Source organism: Arvicanthis niloticus, chromosome 18 (assembly GCF_011762505.2).
Source record: "Arvicanthis niloticus isolate mArvNil1 chromosome 18, mArvNil1.pat.X, whole genome shotgun sequence".
Taxonomy (NCBI): domain Eukaryota; kingdom Metazoa; phylum Chordata; class Mammalia; order Rodentia; family Muridae; genus Arvicanthis; species Arvicanthis niloticus.
Window position 1 is genome coordinate 5353678 of NC_047675.1, and position 13406 is coordinate 5367083.

The 13406-nt window shown below is 42.4% G+C and overlaps 1 protein-coding gene across 2 annotated transcripts in view; it reads right to left on the reverse strand.

Moving 5' to 3' along the window:
• Arhgap10 (Rho GTPase activating protein 10) overlaps positions 1–13406 on the reverse strand; it is a 238734-nt gene that overhangs the window by 71808 nt on the left and 153520 nt on the right. For both annotated transcript variants that reach the window (XR_013104773.1, XM_034522388.2), the window contains exons 15-16: positions 10993–11080; positions 3737–3795 (exon numbers count right to left, since the gene is read on the reverse strand). Coding sequence is in view for 1 of the 2 variants with exons in the window: in XM_034522388.2 (XP_034378279.1) it covers positions 3737–3795; positions 10993–11080 (147 nt within the window). In the remaining variant the exon portion in view is untranslated. The remainder of the gene's footprint in view (positions 1–3736; positions 3796–10992; positions 11081–13406) is intronic.

Sequence of the window (13406 nt, forward strand, 5' to 3'; positions counted from 1 at the left end):
TCAATGTCTCTGTCTGTCTCTGTCTCTGTCTCTGTCTCTGTCTCTCTCTCTCTCTCTCTCTCACACACACACACACACACACACACACACACCTGTCTTTTTCTGTGTCTGCCTTTTTAGCTTTTTAACTTGTCTTGACATCACATCCTTCTATTAATAGGCACTTCTATAATGTAACATAATCCTACTACCTCTAAAATTTTGCTCAATTACATTATTTTCTATCACTTATACTATATGCATCTTGCAGTATTTTTATTAATATCAGCTGACATCATTTTTTATCTAGGGTACTTAATTAACCATACACTAAATTTCTGTTATGTGCCAGAGACTTGCTGTGATAGAAAAAACTCAATCGGGAAAGGACACAACAGCATCCCCACACTTCTGTGTCTATTTACTGATGATGTCATAACTACAGAGGCTGGAGTTGTAAGCAAGCTTTCTAGAGCTTAACAGAAACACACAGGCAGACAATGTTAAATTAGTTTAATATGTAAATGACGTGTCAATACTATTGCAATGTAAGGAAGTTACAAGTAGTTCCTATGGGACACACCAGCCTCAGTCACCATGCAAAAAGTACTGTGGTTCTCCTGTGGTCCTCACCCACTGTAAAATGAACACACCCAGCTAGGGGTAACAGGAGACATTGCATGTTCAACTCCTATAATGCCCACATAACTGCATCCTTCCTTGTGTGTGTCCCAACCGGAGGGGAATGGAAGGCTCTGGTTATGCAAATGCCACGCCCTAGACCCTAAGTTAGTTGTCTATCATCAGAAATAGTGTGGTTAATCAGTGTGCTGCACAAGGACCTGACTACAAAAAGCACATACACAACACAGAAATACAAGTATTCTGGTTTGATCAACTGTTGGGAGATGTTTCCAAGTACCCAACATCAGTCACCAAGGATTAAGGTATCCATCTCATGCTAAGTCCAATATGAGTCCAACCCAGCAGGATGGGTCCATGTTCACCACTGACATGTCGAGGACTGCAGGCTATAGAGTATGAACTGCACCATAATCGCAAAGGCAGTAGACATCACAGAGGAAGGCTTCCAGGTAGATGCTACCAGCTTTGCACAGGTTAATACAATCCTTTCAATTCTTGTGCAAACTAATTCAAGATATCGGTGGCTTGTGGGTTTCTACCCAAAAAAGTAAAGTATAGCTTCTCGTGGAGAGTTTGCTTTTAGTTCTTTCAGTAAACCAAATCAATGTGGTTAACAGTTAAGGCTTTCAATTCTGAAATTGAAAAAAATGCCTCTCACATGTTCCCATACTAACAGCTCAGTTTTTCTTTTACAGTAAGGAAGAAAAAAAAAAAGATATACACCTTTGGAGTGTAAACATAAAACCAAATTCTTATCTTTGTATTATAAACTCATATCCTTGACAGAAAATGATAAAAAAAAATAAATAAAGCAATGAAAGAAAGTGGCAGAGGCCAGGAGCCCTCAGTGAAGGAGAGAAGCACTCTCACATCACAGAAGAGGTGGACTCACTCAAACACCAGTTCCCATGCTGGTGTGAGGGGCAGCAACAAAGGCTGGCTGCTGGGGTCATTTTAGCCATCAACTGAGCTGCAGACAAGGAACAAAGCAAAGTGAGTTGTGTTGTTTCCGATGGAAAACAGCAAGATCCCAATTTACCAACACTCAAAAAAAAAAACAAAAAAAACAAAAAAAGGAAGCTAATTTTGAATGAGACCCATCTGAATTCTGTCACTGCATTCAGTACTTACAAGTACAATATGCAATACCAGAGGAACTACTCCCAAGCTCTTTCCCAAGAGACACCGAGTAGAGGAAGGTACCCATAAAGAAGGAAAATGAGACATCAAACTCCACCCTGAACAAAGAGCCCTAAGTAAACAAACCCAGTAAGCACATGTAGTTTTTTGCACTAAACCAGATTAGTGTGAGCCCCTCCAACTACGAGTGTACTTAGGTACAAGTCCATGCCAGCAACTACGGGAACTGCAGTACTCCTTTACAGTAGAACTGTAATTCAAATCGGTATGCAAACTATTACAGAAAGGCCACAAGGTCAGGAGCAAAGCACTGAGTCCTCACCCAGTAGGTGACAGAGCCAACCGAGTCTATTCAATTCTTAGCAACACAGTGAAATAGGCCAGCGAAGCCCATGGGCTTCATCACCTCCTGATGTGTAGGAACTTCCTCATCTGGTAACAGACATTTGGCATCAGGATTCTGAACACTCCACTGTTAGTCACACATGGTAATAATTCTCATGACACTAACTTGTGGTGATTTAAAACCTCATTCCATAATCACTCCTTCTCCAGTATGCAAAGAACTCGAGATACAAGCTGGCACACTCCGGTTTTTTCCAGGCTCTAAGACGAACAACCTGAAACTGTCCTCCAACTAAATTTAATTTCTTTCTTTTGTTTGCCAAAAATGCCACAGGGAAGAAATCAAAACAACTAAGCATTTGCTTGTGTTCTTGCCAAGAAATTCTCCCCACTTCCTTGATCATACAAGTTCTCTTTTTCAGAGTAATTCCGAACACAACTGTATTCTGGCCTTTCTTTCTGTGTGCAGTGTAATGTGGCTAACACACTGATTCTTTCTGAAACAGATTAGGAATCTTACAGTCTGGAGCTGGGACCTCACAAGAAGGTAACATTTAGAGCCATGTTCAGGCAACAGTGGCACAGGACCCAATGGGATTGCTGTAAGTTTTTCAACAGTTTAAACTGTAAAACAGATCCAGGAGCTGTGGAGAGTACAGTTTCAGCTACTGCCAGTGCATAATCATTGAAAAATGTCCACGGCGTGTGGAGGTATAGTCTCACCCACTGTCAGGGCACCTACAAAAACCAATATTGCAAAATCTAGTCAGTGGAATTAAGTTCTAATTTTACACAAGGGTCTGTATAATCTGGTAGTTACTTAATATGTCTCAGCCTTAATTTCCTTACCTCTTAATTACCTAACATGAGTATCTTTCAGAAGAACCATTAAGCACCATGCACTTAGGACAAAAGTCAAACTACATGAGAGAGAACACACCCAGTCTGTCTACAGCAGGCAACTCTCCCCTCACACTGCAGATACACAGTGCTGGCACAAACAAATACCCCAGTGGTATGAGTCAGAAAACACCAAATCTCAAGTTAAAGTTCACCAGCTACTGGCCTTTTCATTCAACACTGCATCCTATATAACTCATTATCAAGTAGCCTGGGCTTCTGGCATTATCTCCAAATCCTATCTGTAATGTCCATATCTGTAATGTCCATATCTGTAATGTCCATATCTGTAATGTCCATAATGTGTAATGTCTGTAAGTGAAACTATCTCCAGACTACAACATCTCCAAAGCCTACAATCTCTCTGACCTCCTACAAGCTGAATGCTGGCCTGTTCTGCAGCAGTGTGCTCAGGCCAATATTACATATCTGTATGTAACAAGAGTGTGATATGGACAGAGCCAGTTCCCAGGGTCAAGCATCTGTTGTGGCCTGACATATCTACCTACAACTACTGGGGACAAAGAAGCAATAGGTAAGCATAAATGTCTGTGGCTGATCTGTTACCAAATCCTTTTGTTCACTTTCAAAAGGAGGAAGTGAACTCTAAAATGATTTCTCCTTTTAACACAAATGGCAAAACCATTAAATTTTCATGTGAAAATATTTAATGTGTGCACACCATCAACCACAAATCTGAGTCTTTGTAAACCCACATAATACTTACTGGCTGGAACAATGAAGTCTCTATGTAACTCATAGGTCATGAGAGGTTCTGGAAGACTCCTGGAAAAAAAAAAAAAAAAAACGCAGCCCAATTACCAAATAAGGCCAGACATCATCTCTAAACTTATTCACAAGTGTATTAAACAGTGTATTGAACCTCCTGTGCACTTCTGAGCTAACATGCCAGCTCTCCCTGTCCGATACCTTTATATACCAAAAGATAAATACAATGACTACTTTACTAACTGCTATTTCCCCTAGACACTCTTAACCAACCACAAATTCTTACCAGGTCTAAGCATACCAGGTTTCATATTTAATCTTGGAAAGTATCCTTATGAATACCTAGCTTTGCATATGAGTTAAGCAATACATGTTGGTATCAGGCTCAAACCCAGTGACATCACATCTAGGCAACCCCCACATTGTTGCCAAGGCAACCACCATACATTCCCAGGATCTACCTGGCTACCTCACCTTTACCTGGGAGAGGTTACATCACCACCCATATAAAGCAGGCAGAACCCCCTAACCTCACTCTCTTCTTCCATCTTCTTCTACTTCTCTCCCCCGAACTTTTGCCCTATCTCCTGAATAAACCCTTCCCCCTTGGAACCGTTTGGTCTGGTGTGATCTGTTCTAAGCTGCACACAGACATCTAACAATACAGGTGTAGTTTTAAAAGGTATCTTGAAAATATTGGTATCAAAAGAATACACAGAAAATATTAAAGAAACAAAAACAAAGCTTCTCCTCTTGATATTTCTATTAAAATAACTTTTTTTAAATTTTTATGCCTAAATGCATATAGTCCAGTGGTTCCCAACCCCCTTGGGGTTGCTTATCAGATAGTTACATTATGATTCATAACAGCAAAATTACAGTTATAAAGTAGCAAAGAAATAGCTTTATGGTTGAGGGTCACCACCACAGGAGGAATGGTAGTAAGGGGTTGTAGCACTAGGAAGGTTGAGAACCACTGATAAAGAGGAAACATTTAAAATACATACATACATATATATATATATATATATATATATATATATATATATCTTTGTAGTTTGTGACTACAAAACAGTGAGATAGGATCAGAATGATGGCAATGTAATCACATACACAGCGTTTGGTTTTCTGCAAACTGCATTATGCAAACAGTAGCATGACGCTGGGCTTTAATCAATCCTGCTAATATGGTAATGTATCTTTGCCAGGCCAAGGCTGTTAACTGCATAACCCCCCAGAGGAAAAGTGTCAATCTGCAGAACTGCTCAGGCAAGGTACTGTGAGCATTTGAAAGGCTATAAACCTGGGACTTAAAATCATTTTGAAACGTTTAAGACACAGTCAAATTTACAAGCATGCATACAGAAGCACATGCACGTGCGCTCGAAAATACAACAAATGATGTCAGGGATAAGGAAGACTGTGAGAAGGGTTGCCTCATTGAGAACAAACCAGGTGCTCACTCAGATCAAGCAACAGAGCTTGAAATACATGAGCAAAATCTGACAGGACTGCACGGAGCAGGCAAACCCACAACTGCAGCCCCGGTTTGCATCTCTCTGTCCTCATTGCTGACAGAACAAGTAGAAAAGAAAACAGCCAGGAAACGTTTGAACAGAACAAAACTCCCCACCTCCTTCACCCAAGTGCACATCATTTACTTAAGTGACCATCTACACAAACAGAATACCTAACAGACACTGCAAATGAAAAACTGGTCTGTAAGAGGAACCGTATTTTGAGCCATGAAACACATCTTTGTCAACTTAAAAAAGTTCAAGTCAAAGGCAGTACATTCTTTGATTTCAGTAACGTGGAGAGGCAGAGGAGATGTTTCAGAGGATAAAGTGTTTGGGACATGAGCAGCCATATCAAAAGCTCAGTGTGGTGCTACACAGGTATCATCCAGTTTATGGAGGCAGAGGCATAAGGATACGTCTACCAGGTGCTGACCAATTCATCAATAAGTTCCAGGTTCACTGGAATATCCTGTCTCAAAACGTAATGCAATGACACCCAAAGTCAACCTCTGGTCAGCGTGTGTGCGTGTGCGTGTGCAAGTGCGCACGCGCATATGCAGGAAGACAGAAATTTACACTGGAACATGTGAAAAGGGACTTATTTCCAAGATGTATGAAGAACTTTTAAAAAGGCAATCTGTTTTCTTAAACAAGGAAAGATACAGGCAGTCACTTTACCTAAGAATGAATACACGAGTGGCAAATCGCTCACACACCAAGAAAGTTTTGGACACTGAGGATGTTCACACTGAAAGAACAGCTAGGTGCCTGCACACATTTACTAGAGTGACTAAAGTAAGAAAGATGACCTCATTCAGAGGTCGCGGAGGTCACGGGACCCGTGTATGCTGTTGGTGGAGAACAGGAGAAACTGGGTCACATTTGGAAAAGCCGATCACTTTCCAAACAGTTAAGCATTTATCTCCCACATGGCCCAGGTGTTTGCCCACTAGGATTCATCCAAAAGAAATGAAAATCTCTGTCTCAAAGGTTTATACACAGACATTTAAGCAGTTTGTGTACAGCAGCCAAGAGGTACAGACCACCCAAATACACATCAAAGGATCGATGGATTGCAGCATGCCACAACAATTATTCTAATTATTCTAAGTCAAAATGAGTTTTTGAAGTACCCACTGAACAATTTCCACTAATAAAGTCATAATAATGCAAGTTAAGATATAAAGATATAAAGCAGCCAAACGGTCCCCTATGGATGCAGCCATGACAAAAGAAGGAAGGAACGCCAAAAGAAGCACAAGGAAATTTAGACGAGTGATGGACAGGCTCAGTACTGATTATGGTGATGGTTTCGTGGGAGTCTAAAAGATACCAAGCATATGGAGATGTATACCACCAGTGGTGCAGCTCACACCAAGTCAATTGTACTTCAAAAAAGCTGTAAAAGGTTCACACAACCTCAATGTTTGTATTAATAAAAGGATACAAATACACATGTGAGATTCATGAAGAAAATCTATTAAAAAGCAAAGCTATATAAAAAAATGTTTGCAGACCTGTTTCCTGCACACAGCTTGGGTGCCAGTGTCCCTTTCCAACAGCCCCAGGCCACAGCACCGAGAACCAGCTGCCTCAGCCCCTCTCTCCTCCCACCTCCCTTCCCTTATTCCTAAATAAAAACAAACGTGCCAGTGACATCACAGCCTCAAGGAGGAAAAAAAACAGCCAATAGGTCAGTTTTTTGGGTGGGGGTGGGGGTAGGAGGGTTGTTTTCAAGTGCAGACAAGTGAGCAGAAATAGCAGAGGAAGGAAAAGTATCTATTATCACAGAAGAAAAGTCCGGGTCGGAAGAAAAGGGAAAACACTTCTCCAATAAAACTGAATTTGTGTCTCAGTATCTTCTACTTATATCACTGCCACATGTCTAGCTGACAATACTGCATAAAAAACAAACACCATTAATGTTAGGGAAGCAGTAATTTAAAGGAAAAAAAAAGAGACAAGTCCTCCCCGCAAACCTTATTACACTGAGTCTCTGCATCTCCCAGCCTCCCAGCTGGCAGGTATTTAAGCCACCTCTCTCTGCCACCATCTATCTGTTGGAGGATGTTAAGTCCTAGTGTTTACCCAAGCTGGTGTTTCCTTCCGACTTCCACACTTAAAAGAAGTTACCTCCAAGTAAAATATCACTTCACTAGAAACCTCACAAACTGCCCAGTTTTGCCTGACAATGGGAAACTAGCAATTAACACATCACTGGTAATTAAAACCACAGACTGCCCAGATGTAAATCACACAGGAGACCAGGGGAGGTGCCATGGGGAGGGGCACTTCACTGCCGATGGCTCTGTTTTGTTTTATGACGTAGCCAGGCTGCAGTCCCTGCTGCTGCTTCAGCCGCTATGTCCCTCCTCCACCTCCATCCAATAGAGGATCAGTAGAGGGAGCAAAACAGGCAAAAGGTTGAGAGGAGAGAAATGTGGTTCATAGCTATGTCCTGTGTTGTGAGTGACAGAGCTGGCATGCTGACCCTGGCTAGCCGCTGGCTCCAGACCTCACATCCTTACCCCATCACATGCATAGCAATGCCTCTCAGGCCAGAACAAGATGCTTGCTTTGGCCACGATTCCCTAGGAAACATGGGAGTAAGGGAAAAAAAAAAAAAAAAAACCTTCAAATTTTCTCCCACTTAAAACATCAATCAGAAAAACATGTCACCTAAATCCTAACTGATGCACCTACATTGCTAAGCCCAGCCCAGGAGGAAAGGCCGCCACCTACCTCTCCCAGCTCACAAGGTTTCCCTCTGCCATATTAGGATCATCACTCAACACAGGCAAAATGCTTGGATTTCTGACCAAATTATACAGTAACAGCTTCTCATAATGTTTTCCTATATGCTGTGGTTGATTTAAAGTGAAATTCAATGTACCGAGAGAAGGGGAAAGCAATGCAACCCAGACCAGCATCAGTAAGGAACCAGCTCCAGAGAATCTCGAGGTCCAAACACAAAGCGTGAGTGTGAATATGAAGCCTCTATTTTACCGAGTTCACTCCCCAAGGAGGGAAAAGAAAAGAACCTTGAGTGTCGAGGAGAAGCAGGAGGCGCAGGTTACTATCAAGAGGTCAACGTTCACTCTCCAGTTTTCCATCAATAACTATCATTTGGACAATTTGTTCATCTGCACTAGGTAAAACGTATCAACCTACTGTGTGATGGATCCAAGGCCAGCTGCCGGAGTAGAGCATACCAACCATTCTATCCTGATCCTACCCACTCTTTCCTCTGCCTGTCTAACAGAGGCGTTCTCAACTGCAGTGCTACCGAAGAACGCCTATATTATCTATGGAATCAAATAATTCTTTACAGAAAGAAGGGGGGATTAATAGCTCCCTCCCAACCCCTACATACAGATGTCAGTATCCCTCCGGTACTTGTGACATTTTTTTTAAAAGTGGGCAGAGGCTGCAGAGATGGCTTAGAAGTCAAGATTACTAACTGTTCTTCCAGAAGACCCAGGATCAGTTTCCCAGACCAACAAGCCAGATAAGAATCCTTTGCCTCAGAGAGATAAGAATCCCCAGCCTCCACATATACATATACACAGGCATACATGCAGGTAAATCATCCACACACATAAAATTAAGATAAATCAATGAGAGAAAGTATGCAGATATCACCAATTATCCTATAGATAGCCAGCCAGCTCTAGTTGAAAACACTGCTAATGTCCTTCAGGGACAGAATGGGACACTACAATGGGCAGCACTCAGAAGACGCCCGTCTCTCCAGGGAACTTACAGCCCAACCCCACAGAGCTCAGCCAATCCTCGTCTGACCCGCAGTCACTGCTGATGGCAAGCTAGACACCTGAATGTACGTTTAGCTTTATCTTTTCTGCTGAAATAACGAGGATAACAATAACGTACACAGAATGAGAAATATATTTAAATAAAATGTTCAAAGAATACCCCAGCCCAATGTCAAGTGAGGCCAAGCAGCAGTGGTGACAAGCTGACATGAGACAACAGGAAGAAATGGCACCACTGTGACGGGTCACTTAAATAAGTTGATTAAATACAACCTGATCTGACCCTACCAAAGACTATAGGTGTAACCATTTTTTCAGGAACTAAAAGGTTAGAGAACCACGCTGCATAACACCATGAGGGTATTAAAAAATTAAAAAAAAAAACACAAAAAATGCACAGCACTCTATTTTTTGAAAAGTCTTCAACAAGCACCATTGGCAGGGGGCAGGCAGAATTGTACACTTTTAATCAGACTCAAAAACCAGCAACCATGTGAATTATCAATATCATCTAAATCCTGTGAGCACAGGCTGAGGAGCACTGGATGGTACCAATAATTATATTCTGGTTAAACTTTTTACACGTCTTTCTGTTCTAAACAGATTAATTCATTTAAGTCTGTATTAGTAAAGCAATATATCTGCAAAAAATCTTTTTAGTATCAAAAGCACGTGGCTGGGCCAAGGCTGAAATGAAGAAGGTGGATGTGGGTGTGAGCAGTGCAGCCACAAGGAGTCGCCATACTTCCCTCTCTGGGTCTCGCAGTGTGAAACACTTCATCGTTTTAAAAACTATAAAGTGAGTCATAGTTAGACCCTCATGTACTCATGGGAGCCAATGTAATTACACAGGGAACTCACCCTACATTTGCCCCACACAGGCAAGCATGGCACCTGCCACCCTTTCTGCCATGGAAAGGTCAAGCCTCAGAGAACCATGGCAGACAGGTGCAGTTGTGACCGAGACTCCCTGCTGCTCTCCTCAGCAACCCTGCTCTCCTCAGCAACCCTGCTCTCCTCAGTAAACCTGCTCTCCTCAGCAACCCTGCTCTCCTCAGCAACCCTGCTCTCCTCAGCAAGCTCCTTTACCCAAGAAATGGCCAGCAGTGCTTGCTCATTCCAGTCCTGTCCTATGTTCTCTTCTGTGATAAACATCTGAAAATGTCCTAAAAACCTCAACAAGAACTTTTCAAGGTCTTTTGTGTCTTACAATTTTCTGATCAAAATAGTGAAAGTAAAACAGTCTTCCTTTTAGTTTAAAACATAAATAAAAGATTCTCTGTATAATAATAATGAATAGCCTTCCTTACTGTTGCTACATAGTGTATATGTTCTCCATCTACTTCAGGACCCAAGGCTCCTCTTTACAGCTTACTTAACAGTGGTGTTTACGATGGTCTGAATATATTTGAATGTTTGGGCCCCAGTTAACTAGTTAGAGCTGGTTGAGAAGGATAAATAGCTACAGACTTACTAGAGAAGGTGTATCACTGGGGGTGGACTCTGAGGGTGCAAAACACCATTTCCGACCCAGTTTCTCTCTCCCTCTCCCTCCCCCTCTCTCCCTCCCTCCTCGTATAATGTGTGCATGCATGCGTGTCTACAACTTACAGATCAGATGTGAGCTCTCAACTACTGTTGCAGCGCCCTGCCTGCCTGCCTGCCTGCCTGCCTGCCTGCCTGCCTGCCTGCCTGCCTGCCTGCCCACCCGCCTGCCTGCCTGCCTGCCTGCCGCCATGCTTCTCACCATAATGATCATGGACTAACTCTGATTCTGTAAGCAAGCCCTCAATTAAATGCCTTCCTTTGTAAGTGGCCTTGGCCATGGTGTCTCTTCAGCAACAGAACACTGACTAAGACACTGTTGGTCTCATTTTCTGGAACATTATTGGATACCTTGGAGACTTCTCATGTCACTCAGTGTCAATACGACTACTGCCACTTCTGTGGAGTGGGCTCACCTCAGATACTGCTTCAAGGCACTTGTTACTGTCTTCACCTCCCAGTCTGTGGAATTTTCCAGGTCCAGCTCATTGCACATTTTTACATCTGGTGAACAGCAAGGAAAAAAAAAAAAAAAATTAGAAACCTGACCATCCAGAGATCCAACAAGCTCAGGAAACTTCCAATTTTAAGTGGCCAAACAACAGTTTCTCAAGAAAAGTACTGTATGCAATCTTTTAGTGAGAGCATAAGCTAGTCATAGATAACCCTAGTACTTCAGAAAGTCTGCAGGAGAGACAAAAAGATCTAAGATGTAGACCAGGTGAGGAGGAATGAGACCAAGTACGGCATTTCAACAAGGCAGCTGTGGGAAACGAAGCTGCCACTCAGCAACAACAGCTCAGAGTGCGTGGGGCTTGCAGCTGGGCGCATGCGGCTTGCCTCCGCTGGCACTACCCCATCGCCTGTGTATTCCCGGAGAAAACACTGTCACCTTTAAGGTAAGAGGATGTTAAACAGCAGCTGTCAGTGGGAGAGGAAGTAGTTAGTCTGGTCTCACATTCTAACACTTGTATTCGTTACAGTAGCTCTGCAGGTTTACTAACACATGATCAATCCAAACAGAAACACGACAACAGAGAGTCAAAATGCTACTTAGGGTTTAATCTAATTTTAACACCCTACAATGTAAATGTGTTACTACACCATGTTATTACACCAACATGTACAATTTTTATTTCTTTGTATTGGAAAAAATAGTTCCAATTAATATAAAAAGTAACAAACAAAATCTACAATCTATGTGAGTGAGAGGATGTCTGGATAATCCTTCTCTCCAACATTACAAGCCATTCATTCACTCACCCAGAAAGTTAGCCTCCTGGGGGAGACGCCATTGGCATTCACTCTTAACTAAACTAGCCGTCTTTGTCCCAAATCTGGGTTACTGATACTTTGTTACTTTGCTTCCTTTTGAGAAATAGCTAGTGCTCTCAAGGAAAGGTATACAGTTAGTTGAGTGATGGTGGCTCACACCTTTAATCCCAGCACACCTTCAATACCTGAGGAGGCAAGCAGATCTCTGTGAGTTCAAGGCCAGCCTGGTCTACAGAGGTAGTTCTAAGACAGCCAGTTGTACTCAAAGAAACCCTGTCTCACCAAAAAAAAAAAAAAAAAAAAAAAAAAAAAAAAAAAAAAAAAGTAAGAACAAACAGAAATAAAAGATGGAGGCGGGAGGGTGGGAGGGGTCTAAAGTGTTAGTCCAGGTTAAAATAAAAGAACAGAACCATAGTAAAGGCAAACACTCTGAGCATACTGCTGTCCCTGAACATCTGGGCCAACATGCCCAGCTTACCAGCAAGGCCGGCAGCCTGGGCATTCCAAAGCTCAATGTGCAGCCAGCTTGGACCAATAAGTCACTCCAAGCAAGACAGTCCCAAATCCATCTAAGTTTCAGATCCTCGTCTGTACTAAGGAGATCTTAGTTAGCATAGTAAACATTCCAATAAACTAGTGTGAGCATCCTAACAAATCTAAGGCTTGGGCAGACTTACATGAGGTATTAAAGCAGATGCTGCCACAGCCAGGCCATTACAAGGAAGGGCATTCATGGTGGTCCTCTTCCCCAAAAAAGAGGCAGAAAACAGGTTATAAAGATTTCTAGCCATCACTACAAATCTGACGGCTTTCCACACTCCTCCCGGGAGAAGGAGACAGTAGGCAACTTACAGAAGAGACTCGCTCTCCCTCACTCCAGAGAAATGCCTCAGCTAAAAACAAAGAACTAGCTGTTTCCAGATTTCCCCCTCCCCTGTACTAGATTTGTTTCTGCAGGGAAAATGGTACTTTGCTGGTACTTCCTTTTTAGAAGGGACACTAAAAGGAAAGGCTGTCCAGTTCTGACCGCCACTCCAGCTGTGGATGCTGTCTGAAGAGCTGTAGGCATGGGCATGACCACAAAGGGACCCCCACTCCATGATGAACTCAAAACTTCTGAAAATCAAACAGGAGGTGATGGCTGTCTTACACCACACCAGCACACATATGAAGTCAACTACTCAAAGGTCCGTAGACTTCCTAGGCGCTCCAGCAGCTGACACCAACAGGCAACAGTGGTGACTGACACAGGGTACATTCTGATCAGTCCCTACAGTGAGAACTCATCTGTTATTGAGTCTGTCACCACAAGTCAGAGATACAGTCGAGAAATCAAATTAAACTCCCTGATTAAAGATGTAATCCTTTATAACTAGGACTAAATAATTCTGTTCTACCAGCTCTGCCAACCAATTACTTCTGAAACTGAATATGCTGCCTCTCATTAAGTCAATTATTTAAAATCTCACTTTAACACACAAGTCAGATAACATTCTCAATAAACTTTTTACAAGCAAATCACCATTTAAAATCCACGGGGCTTCTAAAGGAATTC